This window comes from Microcebus murinus, chromosome 1, assembly GCF_040939455.1.
Source record: "Microcebus murinus isolate Inina chromosome 1, M.murinus_Inina_mat1.0, whole genome shotgun sequence".
Taxonomy (NCBI): domain Eukaryota; kingdom Metazoa; phylum Chordata; class Mammalia; order Primates; family Cheirogaleidae; genus Microcebus; species Microcebus murinus.
Window position 1 is genome coordinate 62,742,973 of NC_134104.1, and position 21,314 is coordinate 62,764,286.

At 35.0% G+C, this 21,314-nt stretch overlaps 1 protein-coding gene across 2 annotated transcripts in view; it reads right to left on the reverse strand.

Annotated features, from left to right (window-relative positions):
- Positions 1-1,342: 1,342 nt before the first annotated feature.
- Positions 1,343-21,314, reverse strand: part of LRRC58 (leucine rich repeat containing 58) — a 30,814-nt gene continuing 10,842 nt past the window's right edge. Inside the window, exons 2-4 of one of the 2 annotated variants that reach the window (XM_012780552.2) lie at positions 20,377-20,505; positions 18,675-18,952; positions 1,343-15,928 (exon numbers count right to left, since the gene is read on the reverse strand). In XM_012780552.2, the coding sequence (XP_012636006.1) occupies positions 15,720-15,928; positions 18,675-18,952; positions 20,377-20,505 (616 nt within the window). In that variant the 3' untranslated portion in view covers positions 1,343-15,719. Of the gene's footprint in view, positions 15,929-15,962; positions 16,110-18,674; positions 18,953-20,376; positions 20,506-21,314 lie in introns of those variants that run through there. The other variant, XM_012780551.2, reaches the window with a different exon arrangement.

Sequence of the window (21,314 nt, forward strand, 5' to 3'; positions counted from 1 at the left end):
TTAGTAGAGACGGTGTCTCACTCTTGCTCAGGCTGGTCTCGAACTCCTGAGCTCAAACAATCCTCCAGGCTCGGCCTCCTAGAGTGCTAGGATTATAGTCGTGAGCCACCACGCCCGGCCCTGCACAGATAGGAATTGAGACTACAGATATAGTAGCTGATGTATGACAAATTACATACACAAGTATGATATTTGTATTTAATAATAGAAAAGGAAACAATAACAACAAGAAAAAGAAACAATAGCCACAAAAATCTGGGAACAACATAATGCTATCAGTAGGATACTTGTTAAATCAATTACCTCATAATCACACATTTAAAAACAACAAAAAGAACAAGGTAGAATTGTATGTGTTGACATAAAAACAGCTCCTAGATATTATATTAAATGAAAAAACCAAGGGGCAGCACAATATGTATAAATCTTTAAAAATAAAAATTGCATGTATAAAAAAGTACACATATATATAGATATATAAATTTAAAATATTGCTAAAAGAATCCACAAGAAACTTAAGTAATTTCCTTTGGAGAGAATCACTGGGAGACTTTCACTTTTCATTTTATACCTTTAGATGCTATTTGAATTTGTTACTAAGGGCATGTAATTATTTTTAAACATGGAAAAAGTAAGTAAACAGGTTGCACAGTAATGTAAAGACACTGAATGTTACTGAACTGTGCAATTAAAAATGGTTAAAATGGTAAATTTTAGCTTATGTGTACTTTTCCACACTAAAAAAGAAAATAAACATATATAAATTGATTTTAAATAAAAATAAATATCAAGAAGAGACTAAGAAGTTGCAGGAAGAAAGTGTCTGTGTGTGTGAGAAGCTTGGAGGTGGCAGTAGGAACAAGATCAACACAGTGTCTCATGACTCTCACTGAAGGCCATTGCGTAGGTGGCCTATCTAGCCTTTTACGGGAGGTTCAGAAAGCAGCCAGGACATGCATATTTGTTTGAAATAAGTTGGGAAGAGGAACCTGGTAATTTTTTATTTCTATTCGAGCTATGATTAGACCTTGCACTGTTGTGTGAAATTAAAGAGCAGGAGGATTTATTGGGCAGTGCAACCAGTTTTCTACCTGACTAAGGGTTTGACATATACAAGATCCTATATAAAATCTGGGCTGGATTATTGGTGTATGAGAAACTGCCCCAGACTCATGAATTCCTAGGCTATCAGAATTGAAAAGGACCTTAGGTATGCTCTCCTTATACTCCAGGGAACAGGAACCAGGGAATGACTTGTGCTGGTGCAAGTCACATGGATGGTAAGTGACTGAAGTAGGATTATGACTAGAGCCTCCAGGCAAATACTTACTGTTTTCTTAAAAAAAAAAAAAAAAAAAAAGTGACAGCAGTACTGTTGTAATCATGGCTTTAGTATCTTCACTCAATTTCTCTTCCTATAAATTGCCCAACTGCTCCTCGGAATTAAGGGTCTGGTTTTGGTCATTATTCTTTTGATACATTGCAAGATTCTGGTTGCTAATAGTGTTTCCAGAAGGTCTGTGTTCCTATTTTACACGTGAGATTAGTTGATAGTTTTCTGTTTTTGTACTATTACACTTCACTGATTCCATGAAGCATATTTTTTCACACTTTAGTATCTCTGAAATCAGGATGCAGCTGATGACTGCTATTGGCCAGGCTGAGTCAGCTATCATTGCCTGTGCGGGTGTAAACTTGCATGAAACTCTCCATTGACACCTCTTGGCAAGAGCATGAAAGCTATGCATCAAATTTGCCAATGGAATGTTAGCAGCTTGGAAAAAAGTCTGAGACAATAATGGATCTTTCTTTTGGAAAAGGTCATAGAACCAATGCTTTTTAGTGCAGAAGACAATATTATATGGAAAAACACTGACAGCAGCTTTGAATTAAAAGTGATTCAAAAGAGTAAGACTCTGAATATGAAGATATTTTCTTTTATAATCAATGCACAAAAATGATAGATAGTAAAAAATCTATTAAAATAAGCCTAAAGCAGTGCTTTCAGTAAATTAAAAAGCAATTTTAAATGCTAAGGAAGTACTTTTGTAATGGTACATCAAATAATGTGAATTTTATAACCATTAGCATCTTAGATTAGATGGAATATGTTAACTATATCAAGCTTTGACATTAAACCATAAAATGTATTGAAGAAAGTCCCATTTTTTTTCCTAGGCCTTGACCATTTAAAATAATATTGAAATTAAGCAAAGGTCAGCTAATACTCAGCTATAAACCCATGTAACTCTGGGATCTTTCCCAATGTAAGATTTTTAATGACCATTCCAAGATTTTTTATGCTATTTATAGTTTCTTTATTCCAGGGCCCATTTTGGTAATTTGTGCTTTTACTAGGAAATCACCCATTTTCTTTAAGATTCCAGTTTGTTGTCATGGGTTTCTCTTTTAGGCTTTGAATTTCTCCTCTGTTTGTAGTTTTCTAGAATTCTTGTAGAATTCTTAATTTTATCTACTTTTGCCCAGTGTTTTTTCTTAATCAGTCTAGCTCTCATTCAACTTTTGTGAAGTTTATATTTATTTGTACTTCTTACTTCTTTTTTATTATATTAATTTTAGCTTTTTTAAAAATCTTTATTAATCCCCTTTTCCCAAATTTTTTTTTTTTTTTTTTTGAGGTAGGGTCTTTTTCTGTCTTCTGGGCTAGAGTGTAGTGGCATCATCATAGCTCACTGCAACTTCAAACCTCCTGGGCTCAAATGATCCTCCTGCCTCAGTCTCCCCAGTAGCTGGGACTACAGGCATTTGCCACCATGCCTGGCTAATTTTTTCTATTTTTAGTAGAGATGGGGTCTCACTCTTGCTCAGGCTGGTCTGGAACGCCTGACCTCAAGTGATCCTCCTGCTTCATCCTCCCAAAGTGCTAGGATTATAGGCATGAGCCATCACACCAGGCCCCCTTTTCCTAATTTTTAAAAATATACTTAGTTGTTCTTTTTTTCCCTAATTTCTTGAGGTTAAAAATTAACTTTATTTTTATACTATTTCATGAAAACATTTAAGGTATACTTTTTCTTCTGAGAACAGTTTCCACTGTGACATTTGGATTTTGGTAAATAAAGTTCTTTTTGGTTGCTTTTCTGTGTATGGTTTTGGTCATCTTTACATTATTTGCTTTCAATCTTTTGGATTGAGATCAGAGAATGTCGTTTTTAGAATATTTTAAGGTTTTCTTCATGGTCAAATATGACTGACTTTTGCAAATATTCCATGGGCACCAAAACAGGTTTTGTTGTTTGTTTGAAGGATGTTAGATCCTATACATAGATATGACATCGTTTATTAATTGTATTATTCAATTCCTATATCATCCCACATTTGTTATATATCTAACTTGTCCAATTCTAAAATAAAAGTGTTTAAGTCTTCCAATATAATTGTGTTTTATATGTCTTCTTTTATTTCCTACAGCTTTTGCCTTATATATTCAGCTGTTAGGTTGTTTGGTATCAACATATGAACATTCTCAGTCTTTGATTTTCTGTGTATATTTTGTTTATATATCTATATCTGTCTTTATATTGGTCTATTTATTCCATTTCATCCCTTCTTTATCATCCTGTAGTCTCTGTTATGGTTAATCTGTTGTTTGGCTAGTCTCCTCTTAAGTACTTTCTTTAGGTGGAAAAATATAGGTATTAGTCTTTGATTTTTTACATATCTGCAAGTATCTTCCTACCACCATGACAATTAAATGAAGTCTTGGCTGGTCAAGAAATTTTCGAGTTGGAATCCTTTTCTATCAGAAGTCTGTGGATGTTACTCCACCAACTTCTTGTAGCTGGTTATGCAGAAAAGGTCTGATTCTGTTTTCTTTATAATAAGCAATTTATTCTTTCTATATGAAAGTTTATATAAATTTTCCTTTTTTTCCCTTAAAGCTCCAGAATCTTGCCAGAATATTGTGTGTGTGTGTGTGTGTTTATCAATCCAGCCAGAAACTTGGGGTATCCATTCAATCTGTAGACTCAGGTATGTTGGTCTAAAAAATTTTCTCCTTTCACATGTGTAATTATTGGCTTTTCTTCTACGTACCTTGTCTATGTGGATCTGCCATTATAATATGCCAGCCTTCTTGGATCTATTCCCAAGTGGCTTGTCCTTTCTCTCATGATTTTAATAGTTTTATATCTTTCCTCCATGCTTTGAGATATTTTCTGCATTTGATCTTCTAGCCCACTAATCTGAGTCTCAACAGTGATCATCTTCTCCTTTAATTGATGTACAGAATTAAGTTGGAAAATCTTTTTATTTCCTTTTTTCTTCCTTTAGATATATTTTTGTTTCCTTTGTTGACTCAGTGGAGTTCAGGGTTGGTTGTGGAATATCCAAAGAGACAGCAGTCATAGATGTGGAAAGCAAAGTGGTCTCATCTCTTTGAGCTCACTATGTGGAGATAAGCTGTCCATAAGTCTTCCACTAAAGTAGGTAGGAAGATACCCTGCTTTCTGATCTTTGTAAATTCACTTAGCCTCAGAGGCAGGGAAGACACTATTTGGTTCCTTCTTGGGACCATAGAGAAGTCACACATTCATGTGGGGCTGAAATCAACCTCTACCCTTAGGATCCACAAGATCTCTATGAGCCAAGTTTTCCCTTTACTGATTTATTGGTTTGTTCTCACCCTGGGGATTTCTAATGATGGTCTGCTTGTAGTCTTTGGGCAGGGGTAGAGCCTGGTATCCTTTCCTCTAGGACTCATACAGAGCCCACAGCCTCATTTTTATTCATATACTCATAAGCCTTTGCTGCCATTTAACTAAACATTGGGATCACTAGTTGGAGGAAAAGCAACTACTCAGACTGCCATCTTCTCAGTGTTCTAGTTCTGAACTACTTACTAAGACCTTGGAAAACAAGACTACCTTTTGTGTCCTCCACATCTAATTCTGTGACCTATGCATCATTATCATAATTAGGAAGGAGGAGAAGACAGATAAAGAAGAGGAACTGTAATTCCTCTGGCATTCTGGGAGGCCGAGGCAGGTGGATCGTTTGAGCTCAGGAGTTCAAAACCAGCCTGAGCAAGAGCGAGACCCTGTCTCTACTAAAAATAGAAATTAGTTGGCCAACTAAAAATATATAGAAAATATTAGCCGGGCATGGTGGCGCATGTCTGTAGTCCCAACTACTCGGGAGGTTGAAGCAGGAGGATCACTTGAGCCCAGGAGTTTGAGATTGCTGTGAGTTAGTTAGGCTGACGCCACGGCACTCTAGCCTGGGCAACAGGGTAAGAGTCTGTCTCAAAAAAAAAAAAGAAGAAGAAGAAGAGGAAGAACAAGAGGGGGAGGAGGTTAAGAGAATAAGAAGAAAAGAAGGAAAACAAAATAACACTGCCCAAAATCTTCAGAGCTGCTGCAGTCTTTTGAAGATTGGTTCTTAGTACCAAGTGATTTCCTTACATCAGCATCTGCGTCTAACATGACCTTCTTACCTTCTTAATTGCCTAATTTTATTGGGTTGTGCACTCACAGGGCCTGTATTTCTGGATCTGTTAGTACATGAATGATTGCCTAATCCTTTTTTGGTGCTCATGGTCGTATAAAGAAGAGATTAGATTTTGGCTACTTGGGGCTAAAGGGCACATACAGGAAAGTCATCCTCATCAGGATAATAGGCTCATTAATGTGTACATATGTGCACATTTGCATGTGGTATCTGTATGTGTATGTGGGACTGCATACATGATTTGGTTTTGTCTGAATGTAAACGTTGATTTGACACTTCCTCTCCTTAATAGTACCTTGAAGAGATTATATTACCTGAGAATTTGTAAGGATAACAAAGAATAGGTAAAAAAGTGAAACTTCTCTTTGGGACAAGTTTACAATTTAACATGTACATGTTTATGTGGCAATTTACAAATCATATGCATACATAACTTCACTGTGCTTCGGGTATTAATCATCAACCATTAATCATTGGGGCACCATGGAACACTCAGCCAGGAGTGGCTGGGAAGCACCTTGCCCTTCTTTCCTCCTCTTGGATACATCAACCCCTGTATCTGTACTAGTCTGGATGCTTCCTGGTGTCAAACTTGAAAGCTTCACCACCAATAATTCTCTTTTCTCAACTTATCACAGCTTGATGTTCAGTCCTTATATTATTAGATTTATATCTCAACTACATAGAGCTCTGATTCTGTTGTTCTCTTATTTTCTCTTCCTAATAGATGTTGCATGAACACTTAAAAGGTAGGAACTGTTGGAAACATGACTCCTGTGTGGTGGGAAGAATTTTGGATTGGGAGAAAGTAAGGAAGAGGAACGGAACAGCAACATTTTGGAGCCAAAGGTACAAAAATAATACAATGGGTAGTGTACACATATGTGCATGTGTGCGCACGCACACTCACACAACTATACACAGTGTCATTGTGCCTCTCTGTGCCATTGACATCTGTCATGGATAATTTAAAACTTGTGGCATGGATAATTTAAAACTTACCCACATATCTAATCTGGCTAGCACAAATCATTGAACCTTAGGAGATGCTTCCTCCAGTGTCAATTGTTAAACTTCAGAATTGCTAAAGTAAAATCTCAAGGTATTTAAACACAGGCTATATTCTTACCCTGATGGTTGAGTTGTCCTCTTGTATAAAGGGTGTGATGCTAGCTTCTCAAGCTCTTACTGCTAAACTGTTGATTCTATGATTGCTTGGAACTAGAGAAAAATTCCTACATCAGGCCAGAGTTAAAAGTGTAGTCATGCCACAGCTCAAGCCATTGGCATTTAGTAATCATTTGATTCATTCTTATCCATCCATTGGTCAATTACACACATGCCTTTCTTTTATGAGATGCTGCCCTCAGCAGAAATAAAACACTAAGATTATTTGTTTCAAAGCTGCCCATTGATATCTGTCATCCACTACAACAAACCCTTGGAGGAAGTGATATAAAGGGTGGAATTTTAATTGCAGATTAGGGGTAAAGTTTTCAATACCCCACTAACTCTGTCCTTGGCTGCATGTGCATTGGTTTAGGAGGAAAGATTAAAGGATCTAAATAGCGATGACTAAAAGGAGTACAGTGAGTGTCACAAGAATTTACCAATGTTTGAGAGCTACCAAAAATAGCAAGGAGCTTTTGAGCACAGGAAATTGTAGATTCTTAGTGTTAGAAAGAATCTTGGAGATGACTGTCAAGGTTACAAGGTTAAAATTAACAACAAAATTTACAATATTGTAGAAGCTTTCTAGCTGTAAAATAAACTTAATTTTCAAGGAGTTAAATTTACTTTGCATATCATTATTTAGTTCATCTTTTAAAACGCCCAAAGCAGCATTTAAAACTCAGCCTTTAATTGTAGGGAGAAAATATCCATTACAACATTTTAAGAATATTTTCTTTTCTATATAGTTCCCATGGCATCATGAACAAGTTTTTTTCTTTTCCATTTAAAGCTTTCATATAGTCACAGAAATCTTAAGATTGGATTATTATCCAGAGTTAAACAAGAAAATAATCACATAGTCTCATAGGTAGATCTAAAAGATACTAGGGTAGAAATTATGCCTAATGCTTATTTGTAGTTGAGTTGAAATTTCTTTACTGTTTCCTACGTGGGAATCTATGTTTACAAATTAAGTGTAGTGTCAAAAGGTGGATGTCTACATTTTCTTTTCCTGGAAAGGTCATGCTGTTCACTGTTGCTTACATTAGCCATGTGTTTATCTGCGGTCAAAAGAACCAGTGCACAGCTTGACAAAGTTTTCCTCATATATTGGAAGGCTGTCCCCTGCTTTGTCACTGTAACCTAATTATTTGACCAAGTCACCCTTTCATGAATGCTTCTGGTCAAGTTGATCTGTTTGCTGCTTTTGTTTTCCACAATTTGGCAAACACTCTGCCTTAGTTGCATTTGGCTTCAATATAGCCAGTCTACTTGAATATGTCATCTTATACTCTGAAAATACTTTCAGTTCAGGAAAAAAGTAACATGAAGCAGCAAAGAACGCTGGATTAGCAATCAGTGTCTGGTCTAAAGTAGGCATTCAATTTAAAAATACTGTTTTTGATAGAAAAATGGATTCTAGTCCCAGCTCTGTTACTATTTAAGACAACTTGGGCAAGTTGCTTCATCCCTTTGTTCCTATTTATCTGTTAAGGAAAAACCCTAATCTATTGACCTCAAGTTACCATAAGGGAACTGATACTAGCACTGATTTCTACTCTTGCTGGGCAACCAAGTCACCTAGGAAAGCTTCTAGAACTATGGCTGCCCAGACTCTACTTTTAGAGAGTAGGTTTCAACTGGTCTGAGGATGGTACCCTTGCATCTGTACATTTTAAAAGCTCCTCTGGTGGTTCTAATGTGCAGCCAGGTTTCAGAACAACTGCCCAGAAGAAACCTGTCTAGTATCTTTTTCCTTCCTGTGGGAGAAAGACTAGTTCATCTGCCTAGATGGCTAAAGTCTGAAGATAATTGGTCCAAGTTTCTCTACTGGGCTGCACTAAAGGGTTTAAGATTTGACCTGCCATCCTTTGAATCTGCCTGCCCAAAGTGGCATCTTGTGGTCAGTGTCATAGAGCACTACCTAGGGGTAGACTCAGTCCTTTTAGGGGAAGCCTGTGATGTGGTTGCTAACAATCAATTTAAGTGGAAGAATACAAGAAGCTATATTCTGATTTGATAAGGCTAATATTTAGATCTCTATCTCAGGTCTATGTTAACTTCTCAATTGATTTTAAACTTGGGGGAAGGAAGGGGAAGGCTTAGATAAGCCACACCAACACACTTCACCAAATCTTGTACTACCTCACAAAGTCATGAGTATTAAATAAGCTCTTGAATGTGCTTTGTAAATAGTGAAGAGCCAGACAGATATTGACTTATCTAAGGTCTCCCACCAGATCTAAAATTCTGAATACATTGAGATGTAGTAAACACAGCATCACTTCAATGCTGGTAGGCCAGTTATAGCACAGTATCAATACTGATTTCCTGTCATAGCATATTAAATAAAAGAAGGAGCATCCCATAGAGTTCACAGAGTTGAAGTGGAAATCCAGAAGACTGGATTCAAGATTCAGCTACGTGGAGTCTTAGACATGTCTCCCTGGGCTTGAATTTTTTTTCATGTCTCAAATAAGTGAGTCAACTTCAGACTTCTAAGGATTCTTCTAGCTCTAACACTCTAGGGATTGCAGATAAATTGCTCATGAAGGTGGAAATGACTGGTTGGAACATGCCTAAGACTCACATATCCCCTGAAAAATTCTGGCTTTCTATTTGGTATGTATAAAGAGAGAAGTCAGTGAAGAAAAAAATTTTCCTGTGGCACTAGTTCTAAGGAGAACTGAGTGGGTTAGAGAATGCTTTTATTCTCAGGAAGGAGGTTGGAGTTACACTTGATGTGTTTTCTCTTGTCCCTCAAATTTCTAGGTCTATCTTCACCAAGAAGCCTTCCTATATATTAATCAGGCAAGTGCTGAGCTTCTTCTATCTCAGCAAATTTGAAGCATTCGCTGTTTTGCAAAGAATGTGCCTTTCCTACTCACTCCATTTACCCCAACTCATAACTAACCACCATATTCTTCCATATTCTGGATCTAGAAAAATGTCAGGTGTTCTAAGGTCACCAAAATAATGGTACTATAAAATAGCAATATTAAGTGTTATGATATCAATGTGATCTATTAGAACTGTATTATTCTGGATTAAGATTGTATGATTCTGGACTAAATGCAAGAAGTCACTGACCTTAGTAAGCAAGATGATCTGACCCATTTCTTGTTACAGCATGCATCCCTAAGTCTGTTGACACTGAGGAAGCAGAAGGAATGCTAGGAGGTTTAATTCATCTTCTATCCCTTCCATCTAGCACAAAGAGTAAATGCTAATACATGCTTCATTATGTATTTAATTACATAACAAGTAATCAGGCAAATAACCAACATTATAAGTAAAGATTTTAGATTTTTTAAAAAGTAAATGCTCATCAATCAAGACTAAAATACTGTTACTTTTCCAGAATACAGAATTGGATTCCAACAAAACACTTTTAATGAAATAAGGCACAATGTTCAATAAGGCAAAATTCACAGAGGGCTTGTTAATATAAGATCGCATTCTTTTGTGTGTATGGGACAGGGGGGAAGGCACTAGAGTTGAAGTAGCCTAAATATTCTTTTTAGAGCACTTAGAATTACAAGGTAATATAACAAATTACCTTGATACAATAAACTGTATCTTATCTCAAAAATAAAAATTATTGAATGTAGCCAAATTACATTTATTTTTACCACTGTTATAATTATTTATATAAGATGTAGATCATAATGCACAAGATTTCAAATATAGAAAATTAAGAAATCAGAGCATAAAAACTTGATCAAAGTAAAAGTCAATATATTTTTAATATCCTTTGAGGTCCCAAACTTTATGAAAAGTTAAAATACTGGTTATTTAAAATTTTTCTCCCACTATGTTTTTGTTTTTCATACAAAGTGGGCTCAGAAATGCAATGAACCTCAACTGCTGGCACACAAGTCTTTACATGATTGTTACAAAGTAACTGTTGAGGTTAATATTCTTTCTCAATAACACATCAATGTGAATCATTTACGTTAGTGAAAGGATTCTCTTAAACATCAATTGTAGACAGAATTAACCAATTTTATAAAGTTTTGCAATATCAATCTTATCCCAGGATCTTCCCCCAGCTGGAATTTACAAAAAAGGCTTATCCAATGTATTCGTAGCCAAAGGAACAAATTAAGTTCTGTGAATGCAGATGGTCTTTCTACTATGGCTTTCTAATATGACAGTTTATAAATAACCTTCATTAAACTAATAGATTTTAATATTTACTAGATTGAATACTGCCCCTTATAAGAATTGAGACTGACCAATGCTAATTAAAAGTCTAGTAGCACCCAAATCACTATTACCCTGTGAGTGTTCAATAACATGTAATGTTAGCAAACTATTATTTTTTTTTACAACAAATCCTAGTAAATATGGACCAAGGAGAGATAGACAAAGAATGGGGATATTTGCATACAAAAATATTAAACATATTCCCCTTTCAACCTATATTACAAAGACTACAAGATATGGCAGGCCTCATAATAACAACATCTTCATATGATGATATAAGTATGAAGATGATTAGAAACTGCTATGTCATCCTTTGGTGGCACCAGTTAAATTTTTAAAAATAAAGTAATATACAAGAGAATATACCTTTTCACTGACTTTATTTCAGGGGACCCTGATCCTTATGGCTTTCATCTTCTGCGATAGTTTGCATGATTGAAGTTCACTCCCAAGAAGCCCTAGACTCATACACATTAGGCCATTTTAGGGGAAGGAATCTCTTAGCATCAGTCTTTCTCATTCAAGTCAAATTCGAAAGGTCACAAGGCTATCACAAACAACTTATTAAATGATATCATGCCCAAACTTTGGGTTTACAGTGGAGGATTTAAGGCACATACTTTCTGACAACTGAAATCACTGCAACCTTTAAAAAGATCATGATTACAATAAAAATACAAAATTGCATGCTATAAAATTCATTAATGGTATATAAGGTATTCATTAATGTTATATAAGGCATAGTGCTTAATATAGAAACAGTGAAGGTCAAATACTTTTTTTTCAATACAGAGGGAATCAGAACTGCATATTACAGGTCACAGTGCCTAAAAACCTATATAATAGCCTTTAGTGTTATTAAATGCTGAGCACAACTTAAAAGCTCATTATTTCAAGCTAAATGGGGAGTAATACTTATACTGACCTAAAATCTCTACTTTTGGATGAGAAGAAAGGGGATCATTTAGCTAAAAATTAGGTACTTCTAAATGTAGCATAACTAATCTTATATATACATGCTATAATTGATAAAAGTTTTATCTACAAAAGTTGTTATGAATATTTAGGAAAAATACCACTAACTTTTTATATAAATAGCTATTGCTAAAATGCTTTAAAAGGTCAAACTTTATTTGCACTATTTCCTTAGTGTTCTTACTTTTTTACATACTGAAAAAGTAAACATTAACCTAGGCTACCTGCTACGCCACAAATTCCAGGTTAATGAGGTATTACTTTCTCCCTTTGGGAAGAGCAAGGTTGGCTGTAAGGCAATCCTATTATTTGCTGGCCCTTCTTTATGAAGGAATGTGGATAATTTACCAATAGCGGAGGCTGAATAAATTTAGTGATAAAGGCTTTTAACGGTAGTCAGTAGGCCACTTAATAACTTAATTTTAAAACAATTCACTATTACTTTAAAGGGCTTTCTTGGCTCAGGACTATCTGTAGGAGTCTGGTGACTTTTCTTTCCTTGCCCTTTGTTGCTTTTAAAGATTTCATTTAACACTCCAGCAATCGGCCTTTTCCTTCTCTTCTTTTGTTTAAGCCTGATATTTATAATATCGGTAGAACTGGTCTGCAGTATTACAATGCACTACTGTGGACCGTCTTTTACTTTTATTTACATCAACACAAAAATTTCTCAAATTTGAGATATAGTTTACAATGCAAATCTTTACTTTTGAATGTGGTAAAAAAAAGTTCTAAATATCAAAAATTGTACAATAACACCTCTTCAGCACACATTTAGATGTAAAATATGACCAGTCAGCTTTGGACCTACCTCCACTATTCAAAATACAGGAATAGTGAGAACCCTGACCAGCTGGTCCTTGTGTCAGCTAATCCCTGGCACCATGGAATCAAAATATTGTATTAACCAATTTTCCTATTTTCTGAAATCCTAGGACTATCTCACCAACTCAGTTTGGTGATGCTGAGATAAATGGATTCTAGGAATAAAGACTACTAAGAAATGTATAATGTATTCATTCCAATTTCAAATATTAGCAGTGAAGAATTCCATTCTAAATATATTAATGTTTTGCTTAAGTAGTTTTAGTCACAGTTTTGGTCACTAAAACTGTCCAAGTAGAGTGGCATTAAAACGTATTTCATTATGAAATTTAGACTTTGCTGATTCTGTAAATGTCTTTTTAAAAGCCCAATTAAAGTTTAACTGTAATTAAACACAAACATGTGACTTAGGAACTAAAGAGACTGTCATTTTAAGTACATAGTCAGCTATATGATTGAGAGCTGATTATATGGTTTCTAGATTATCAATCAAGTCCCTTATTTCGCGCCTTCTGATTAATTTCTATAATCATCAGTTATACAAAAAGGGAAGGTGGGGAAAAGAAAACAGGAAAATCTTAGAGATTATTAGCAGCTCTTATAAAAGGTTAGGTCCAAGATTTTTTAAAAAGATAACGCTAACAGTTAAAATGTAGGTTTCATTAAAAGTTTACCAAAGACAGTTGCACATTGATCATAGATTTTTCAACAGTACGCAGAACCACATTTTGTTGAAAGAACACTGTGGTATACATTTACAATACACAGCAAAGGCTAGAAACTGTTTCTGGTTGGACCTATTTATATCTGTAAAAGATGAAACAGTATAACTTCTTTCTAGGAAGCTGGAAATGGTATGTAAGGTTAAGTACTATATTTACATACCTACCAATTTATTTTACAAAGATTAACTCTTAGAAGACTATTCAACATGTTACTTAGGTGAAGCTGGTAATCTGTTTAAATAAGCAGAGGAATTTAAGCCAGAAAAATTTGGTCCTTTCAATTTAGGTATTTTACTATGAATACATTATTTTCTATTAAAATATTTTATGTGTCTTAACTAAGTCACTTACAAAACATTTTAGGTTGTCACTTAGGCATAGCCTAAGTCATCTTTACCTTTCATAATTATGCAGTTTGCAGCATGCTGTGGCTCACATGGAAAAGTAAGCAAAGACTTTATTACTTCTATTTTATGATATAAGCACTCATGTACTACTTTGCTAGGCGGTAGAAACATTACTTCTACAGACAGAAAATTTCTGAACCAAAAAAAAAAAATTACTACATTATAACAAGGTAAAGGGGAAGGGATTCATTCTATAGCAGCGTTTCACAACTGCAGTTCATGAAACTCTCATGTTTCATGAATTACATGAAACTCTCATGTTTCATGAATTAACATACAAATAAACACATAATCCCTGAATTATCCTATACTACAGTTTCTTCTACAATAATATGTGAAAAATCCTAATACACATATATATCATTATTATATAACAATCTACCTTTAAGAAATGATGTGCTCGTACTTAATGATCTTGACAGTTAAAAAAAAAGTAAAGAAAGAAAAAGAAATGATGTGCCCAGTCATGAATGTCAGAAGTCAAAGAGATCATCTGATGTTCTAATACTTGTCTAATCTGCATATTATTGTATATTTAGCAGTTACCAACAAAACATTATGTTACTATAGGTTGGTTATCTAATGATTACTAGTAAATGTTGTGTATTTTATAATATCAACTTATAGTTGTGCTATATTATTTAACATTTATTGCATATTAAGCTAGTTAATAAAAATTTGGTAATTTCTAATGGCAATTAATTTGTGAAACTATTTTTCTGCTATACTTTAAGGATACAATATAGTTAATATATTTTTTCTACTTTTTATTAATACTGTATTTTTAAAAAGTATTCCATGGCTAAAGTAGTTTTGGAAACTATTCTATTGTGTATATAAACAATGACTCCTTTCTCTAATTTTATTTGGCTTCTTGCCATGTTTTTCTAGTCATATTATCAATAGTTTCTCTTTTAAATGTAGGGAAAGTTACAGTTCAGCAGACTACATAGGCAAAGGAGTCACTTTTTTCCCCTCCACTCACTTAATGCAAGATATAAAGCAGCTTTCCTAGCTTACATTTCTTCCAGAATTTTCTGTCAAAAACTATTATTCTGTCTTATGATGAGAAGATTAAGATTGTGCCCTCCCATTAAGTGTAAAAGTGATGTGCTTAGAAGGGATTACTATACATTTGAACAAAAAAATGAAGTTAAAATTGCATGAGATCAGATATTGGATATACAGTTGTTGACCTAGTTCTGTTAAAGCATGTTTTAAAGTGTTCTGTATAGTATGTTGTGTTTCAGGTTGCTCTGACATTACTTCTTGAATAAATTTCTATATCCTTGCTAGGATTAAGGCACTGTAACAGTTATTGTTGGATTACATGTTAATAACAATCATATAGAACAAAGGAGAAGAACTGAAGAGTTTTAATATCCCACTTAAAAGTTATATCCCTTACTTAACCAGTTAGTTGGTCAAAAAAGTTTAGGTCCTATGTAACCATGTGTGAGCTTATCGGAATAGCTGTGTAATCTAAACATATGGGCAATATAAGAAGGGAGGGCTAATCCTGATAATGGTTCAACCTAAACCCTAGGACAACTCTGATAATAACTACAGCTTTGATAACTTCTTGCATTCTTCATCTCAACTGCTACAAGTTACACTACTCATACTCATGGCCTTTCATAGCAGTGCACTTCTGAGTGTACCATTCTACTGTGTGATTCATGCAAACCTAGAGTGAAAATTGCAAACAATCAGCCCAATTTGGAACTGTCATTCAGAGTAAATTATATTCAAAGAATCCAAAACATGGAACTGGACTCATTCCTGCTGATTGGGTAGATAAAACAAAATCTTTTACATCATCCTCGACTCTTTCATAGACATTCAGAATGAAGATAAGGTTTCTAGTAAACTTCAAGCTCTATCTTCTTTTTTAACCACCTTTGCTCAGTTTTTTAGTATTTCACACCACCCTTGTTCAACCAAGAAGAACTTTCTGCATTCTGTGTGCGGCGACACTAGCCTCATCTTCTGAGTCAGATTCGCTCTGGGATGTGGAGCTGTGAGAGGCAGAACTGCAAGGAGAAGAGCATTCTGGAGAACACAAGTAGTGCATCAGTGGGAGGCGGTATTTCCCACAGAAGTCCACAAATTTAATTTGTCTGACACAGCAGTCAAAGTAGACTCCTAGACAGAAGGAATACAAAGTAATCATTACAAAGCAAGGAATCACAGTTTCTTTTTCAACCCTTCTGCAGCATTCTGGAGAAATGTCACAAAAGTCTTCTCTTTCATGAATGTTAAGCAGAAATAGTACTTGCATCTACAGGTGCGTATAGATCTACTGGAAGGTCTTAGAGCAATGTGGCTGCAACAAGAAGGGAAGGCAAAGAGATTTATCTTAAAGGGAGCAGACGCACAAAGGATACTGTCTACTTAGCTTCTTTCCTCTGGGTGACTTTGGGGGACAGTGGATAAGGGGCATTATAAGATACCTAAAGTGCCCTTCCTCTACCTTACAGTCAAGAGACTAAAGCAAAACAAAAACTCCTTTAATAATGATATTAAAGAATTAGTTATTATACACAAAATTTGCACAAAGGAGATGGCTTCTGGTACCTCTGTTCTTACGTACTGGGAAGGCAAAATTGAAAGAAACAAAATGTCATCTTACATTTCCTATAGGCTCTAAATCTACAGGCCTCAAAGCCACTGTTATTTCTCTGATAATCTCACTCTTGATTCTCATACAATTATATATTGTCAGGTAGACTGAAAGTAGTAGTCAACTCTTTTGATTCCTGAGTTAGTGCTCCTAAACTATGGCCCATAGCTAAGTAAAAACAGAGCTACAGCTGAGAGGAAAGCAGAGGTTGCCATGCCTCTGGGTTCTAGTTATCTTTAAAAAGATACTACCCATCTCTAACACAGAAAGACTATCATAATGATTGCAGTATAACCAGAACATTTAGAACTCTGGGTCTCATTGCCCCTCTGGAGAGAAATCTCAACCTTTATATTCTACTGAGATTCCTCTGGCACCAACTACTATATATTTATCATGTAAGGGGTCAAAATAAAAAGATGTGGTCCAAGCAAAGGAGAAAAGATGATTTCTATTTCTATTTTTTCCTCCGATACTGTACCACTAACATTGCAGTTTTCTAATCTTGTAGTAAGAATATAACTCATAATTAATAGTTTAAAGGGGGAAATTTGTGGTACATTACATTCAACAATTTAGGAAAGTAGATACATTCAATAAATTGGTTAATCAACAAATTGATAATAAATCTTCCCAAAATGTGATAGCTTCCTGGAAATAGATGGAAGTAATAAAATAAAGCATTATGAAGTTACTATGAGCTAAAATAGTACAATACTATCTTATCATTTGTAAGATCTCAGACTATAAAAAGAAAGAACACACCTCACAAAATATAAAAGTACTTTTGTTTAACTTACAGATCAATAATGAATCCGAGGAGAAAAATGTCTAATGCTTCATCTTATATATTATCTCAAATTGTAAACTGATAATTTTTAAATCATTTTTGTTCCTCAGATAAATAGCACAACAGTATACTAAAGAAGTCATGAAGAAACCACTTCAGAGAGAGAACAGAATTCTTGCAGAGGTTCATTTCTAGAAAAGGATGAATACAAAGAAGAGGCTAGATTTAGATTATTAGGCCTGAGGGCCTGGTATGAATGCTGGTCCTCTGTCACAGTGATAGCCAATTCAGCAAAGGAGAACCACAGAGAAAAGCTTAAGCACTTCTAACTTAGCACAGCACTATAACCTCCACCTTCTGAGTGATTAGAAATGGCCCAGAGTATTTTCTTTTTAAACCCAAAGTGTCTTTTTTATCTTTTAATAATCTTTGAGGGATTTAATCATTTTCTCCCTTTTAACCTTCTAACAGTTTCAGGACAAGATGGGACTTCCAGGGAAAATCTCACCTGGTTTTGGTCTTCATTATGCAGCATTTTCTCAGAGATTTTTTTTTTTTAAGTAGTCTTTTATGAGGGAGTCAAAACAAAATGACTTCCCACCCACACACCCTGGCACTTCAGGCCCTTCACAACCTAGCCTCAATGCATTTTTTCACTCTTCTCTCTCATTACTCCCTTAACTGTACATCTGAGCCAAATTATTACTTATCCAACATTCCGTCCCATACTGCTCTGTCTCCACTTTGTACTCTGTCTGAAAAGTTTCCTATTCTCAATCTTACCCTATCAAAATCTAATTCATACCTTAAGAATCATCTCATCTTTTCTAGATTTAATTCAATGTACTCTTTCCCTCCTTTGATTTCCAATAGCATTTTGAATTCCTTGGGATACTTACCTTACTTTGCCTTATATCATTTGCTTAATTCTCTCTAAATACCAAACTTAAGAAACTTTGAACCATGGATTTAAAAGAATTTAAAGTTCTAGGGTACATCTTGAAATCATCACAAATTTAGCCCATTCTCATTCATCATGAATCATACCCTATAAAGGTATACGGTACACAGAATGGTGAATCTAAGAAAACATCCTTCGAATAAATATGAAAGGTGTCCTAATACTTTAGAAACTCTTTTTAAACAATTAGAACTGTTTATGCACTCTTTCGTGTTTTCTTTCATTTTTCCATCCTGATTTATTATCTTATAACAGATCCAAGACAGGATGAGACTTCCTGGGTATTTGCCTTGTGTATGAATCCTAAAATATTATGGAAAGAATTAAAAAAAAAACAACAAAGAAATCTAGAGGATAAACAACTTACTTTCTGGTAAAACAGTGAAAGGATGAAGGGAACATAAACAAACTATCTTTGAAAGAAAACTTAGCTAATTATTAATAAAATAATACTTAGATCATCAAATTCAAAAACATAGCTAAATGAATGGAAAACATGAACAATGAATGAACTTACCTCCACATTTTGGGTTTGGGCAATTACTGGCTAAACCCAAGTATCTGAGAAGATTCCCAGGAAGATCATAGGGAGTGTAGGAGATATTTCGTATCTTAATGGTCCGTGCAGCTAATTCCAAGAGAGTTGGAGGGTCATAGGTTAAATCTCTAACAAAACGAACAACCAGTGGATTTCCTCGTAAACTCAACTCTTCCAGATGAATAAGGTTGAGGATCTCTCGAGGGAGATAAGTCAGCAAGTTATTGTGAAGACTGAGGGAACGAAGTGAATGCAACCTAGAATAAATGCAGTATAAAAATCAATGGCAGTAAGCTTGGCTGGGCGCAGTGGCTCATGCCTGTAATCCTAGCACTCTGGGAGGCCAAGGAAGGAGGATTGCTCAAGGTCAGGAGTTCGAAACCAGCCTGAGCAAGAGCAAGACCCCATCTCTACTATAAATAGAAAGAAATTAATTGGCCAACTAATATATATATAGAAAAAATTAGCCGGGCATGGTGGTGCATGCCTGTAGTCCCAGCTACTCGGGAGGTTGAGGCAGTAGGATTGCTTGAGCCAGGCTGACACCACGGCACTCACTCTAGCCTGGACAACAAAGTGAGACTCTGTCTCAAAAAAAAAAAAAAAAAATCAATGGCAGTAAGCAACTACCAAGAAAATTAACTTTGTGTTTGTGTGTATACTGTATAGAGCTTGATTTCCCCTTAAGAATGAGCAATTAAGGTTAACTGAAATAAAAAGGTGCTGAAACTAGATCATAGTGAAAATTTGTAAATGTCATAAAGGACTTTTTTGCCCTTGAAACCTCAGCAAGCTTAGAGTACTTAGAGTGTATTCTGATGTGCTAGCTGATATAAAATACTAAAAAGATATTTAGGGGGGAGGGTAAGATGGAATGCCCTAGTATGCAGATACCTAAAAAAGGAAAGATTTCAGATGCAACAGGAATGAAGATCCTTCGCATTATAAAGCCTCATGAAGATAGGAATGCTTCATATCAAGTATAAAATCACTAAAAATCCCATAAAACCAAGGGAAATCTATGTTGAATTAATATTTTATTCTTTGATTATAGAAAATAGGCTGAACAAATATTTTGAGGAATAAACCAGGGCATTTAAAAGTAAAATTTTACCCTGTGCTCTGAAGGTCCTAAAAAAAAAAAAAAAAAAAAAAAAAAGTAAAATTAGCCGGGCGCGGTGGCTCACGCCTGTAATCCTAGCACTCTAGGAGGCCGAGGCGGGCGGATTGCTCAAGGTCAGGAGTTCAAAACCAGCCTGAGCGAGACCCCGTCTCTACCATAAAAATAGAAAGAAATTAATTGGCCAACTAATATATATAACATAAAAATCAGCCGGGCATGGTGGCTCGTGCCTGTAGTCCCAGCTACTCGGGAGGCTGAGGCAGGAGGATCGCTTGAGCCCAGGAGTTTGAGGTTGCTGTGAGCTAGGCTGACGCCACGGCACTCACTCTAGCCTAGGCAAGAAAGCAAGACTCTGTCTCAAAAAAAAAAAAAATGAAAAATAAAAGTAAAATTAAAAGTAACCTAAGAACTATACTTACCATTTACTGTAAATGATACCGTATCACTTACTTTGAGAATACCTAATTCTTTTCTACATATAAAACATGTGAGTGAATGCAAAACAATAATTACAAGGCATGGATATCTGTGTATATATAAATGTCTGAAACTACTTACTGTGAAAGCTGAGGAGGCACACTTTGAATTTTGTTGTCACATAATACCAAGTAAGTCAGAGAAGGCAGATTTGCTAATTCTGGTGGGATTTCTTTGATGAAGTTTCCCCCAAGATATAAACATTCTAAACTGCAAAAATAAATGAACAAAAACAAAAAAGTAAATAAATACAATTTGGACAAGATACTCCATTGTTTCTACTACAATGAACACATTTCATCTATTCATTCAGCAAATGTTTCACTTAGAATTTGTTATGTGCTATCCAATCTCTAGAGAAATAGTGCAATCTTCAGGAAGCTTTTACTATACCTAAGCAGACAAGACATACCAATGTTACACATTATTATAATTAAACACAAGGAAACCTAAAAATAAGCATTACATGATTAAAATACCAAAATAAGAAGGACAATTAATAAATGATATAGGAATTGAATGAAAAGGAAGAGAAATAAGAAAAAGCCACAGTAGTTCTAACTGGAAAAGGCTTCCCAAAAGTATTATGAATTCAGCTGGACTATGAATTTAGCCCATTTAGATGTGAAGAAAGAGGACATCAGGTTGGAGGAGAGGGCTTTTTAGACACTATGAGTATACCTTTTTAATAACAGAAGAAGACAAAACATCTTGAGGAATCCAGAGATAAGGCTGAAGAGAGGCTAGATTATAGGAACCCAGATTTTCTTACTGGTATGCTAGGATTGATGCACTAACAAGCAACTGGAAAACCACTAGCCTTTTTTTGAAAAGAGTAGAAAACTATAAGTCTCTACATTTCTCCTTTGCTCTTATTTTAGCAAATATATTCTTTAGAGGTGTCTAAATTGACCACTATCATGAAATTAAAGTTACAATTAGTTATTCTGTTTTCCAACAATAAGTTAACATTTTATTAAATGTTTTAAATAAAAACAGCTTTAATTTTTTTTAACTAT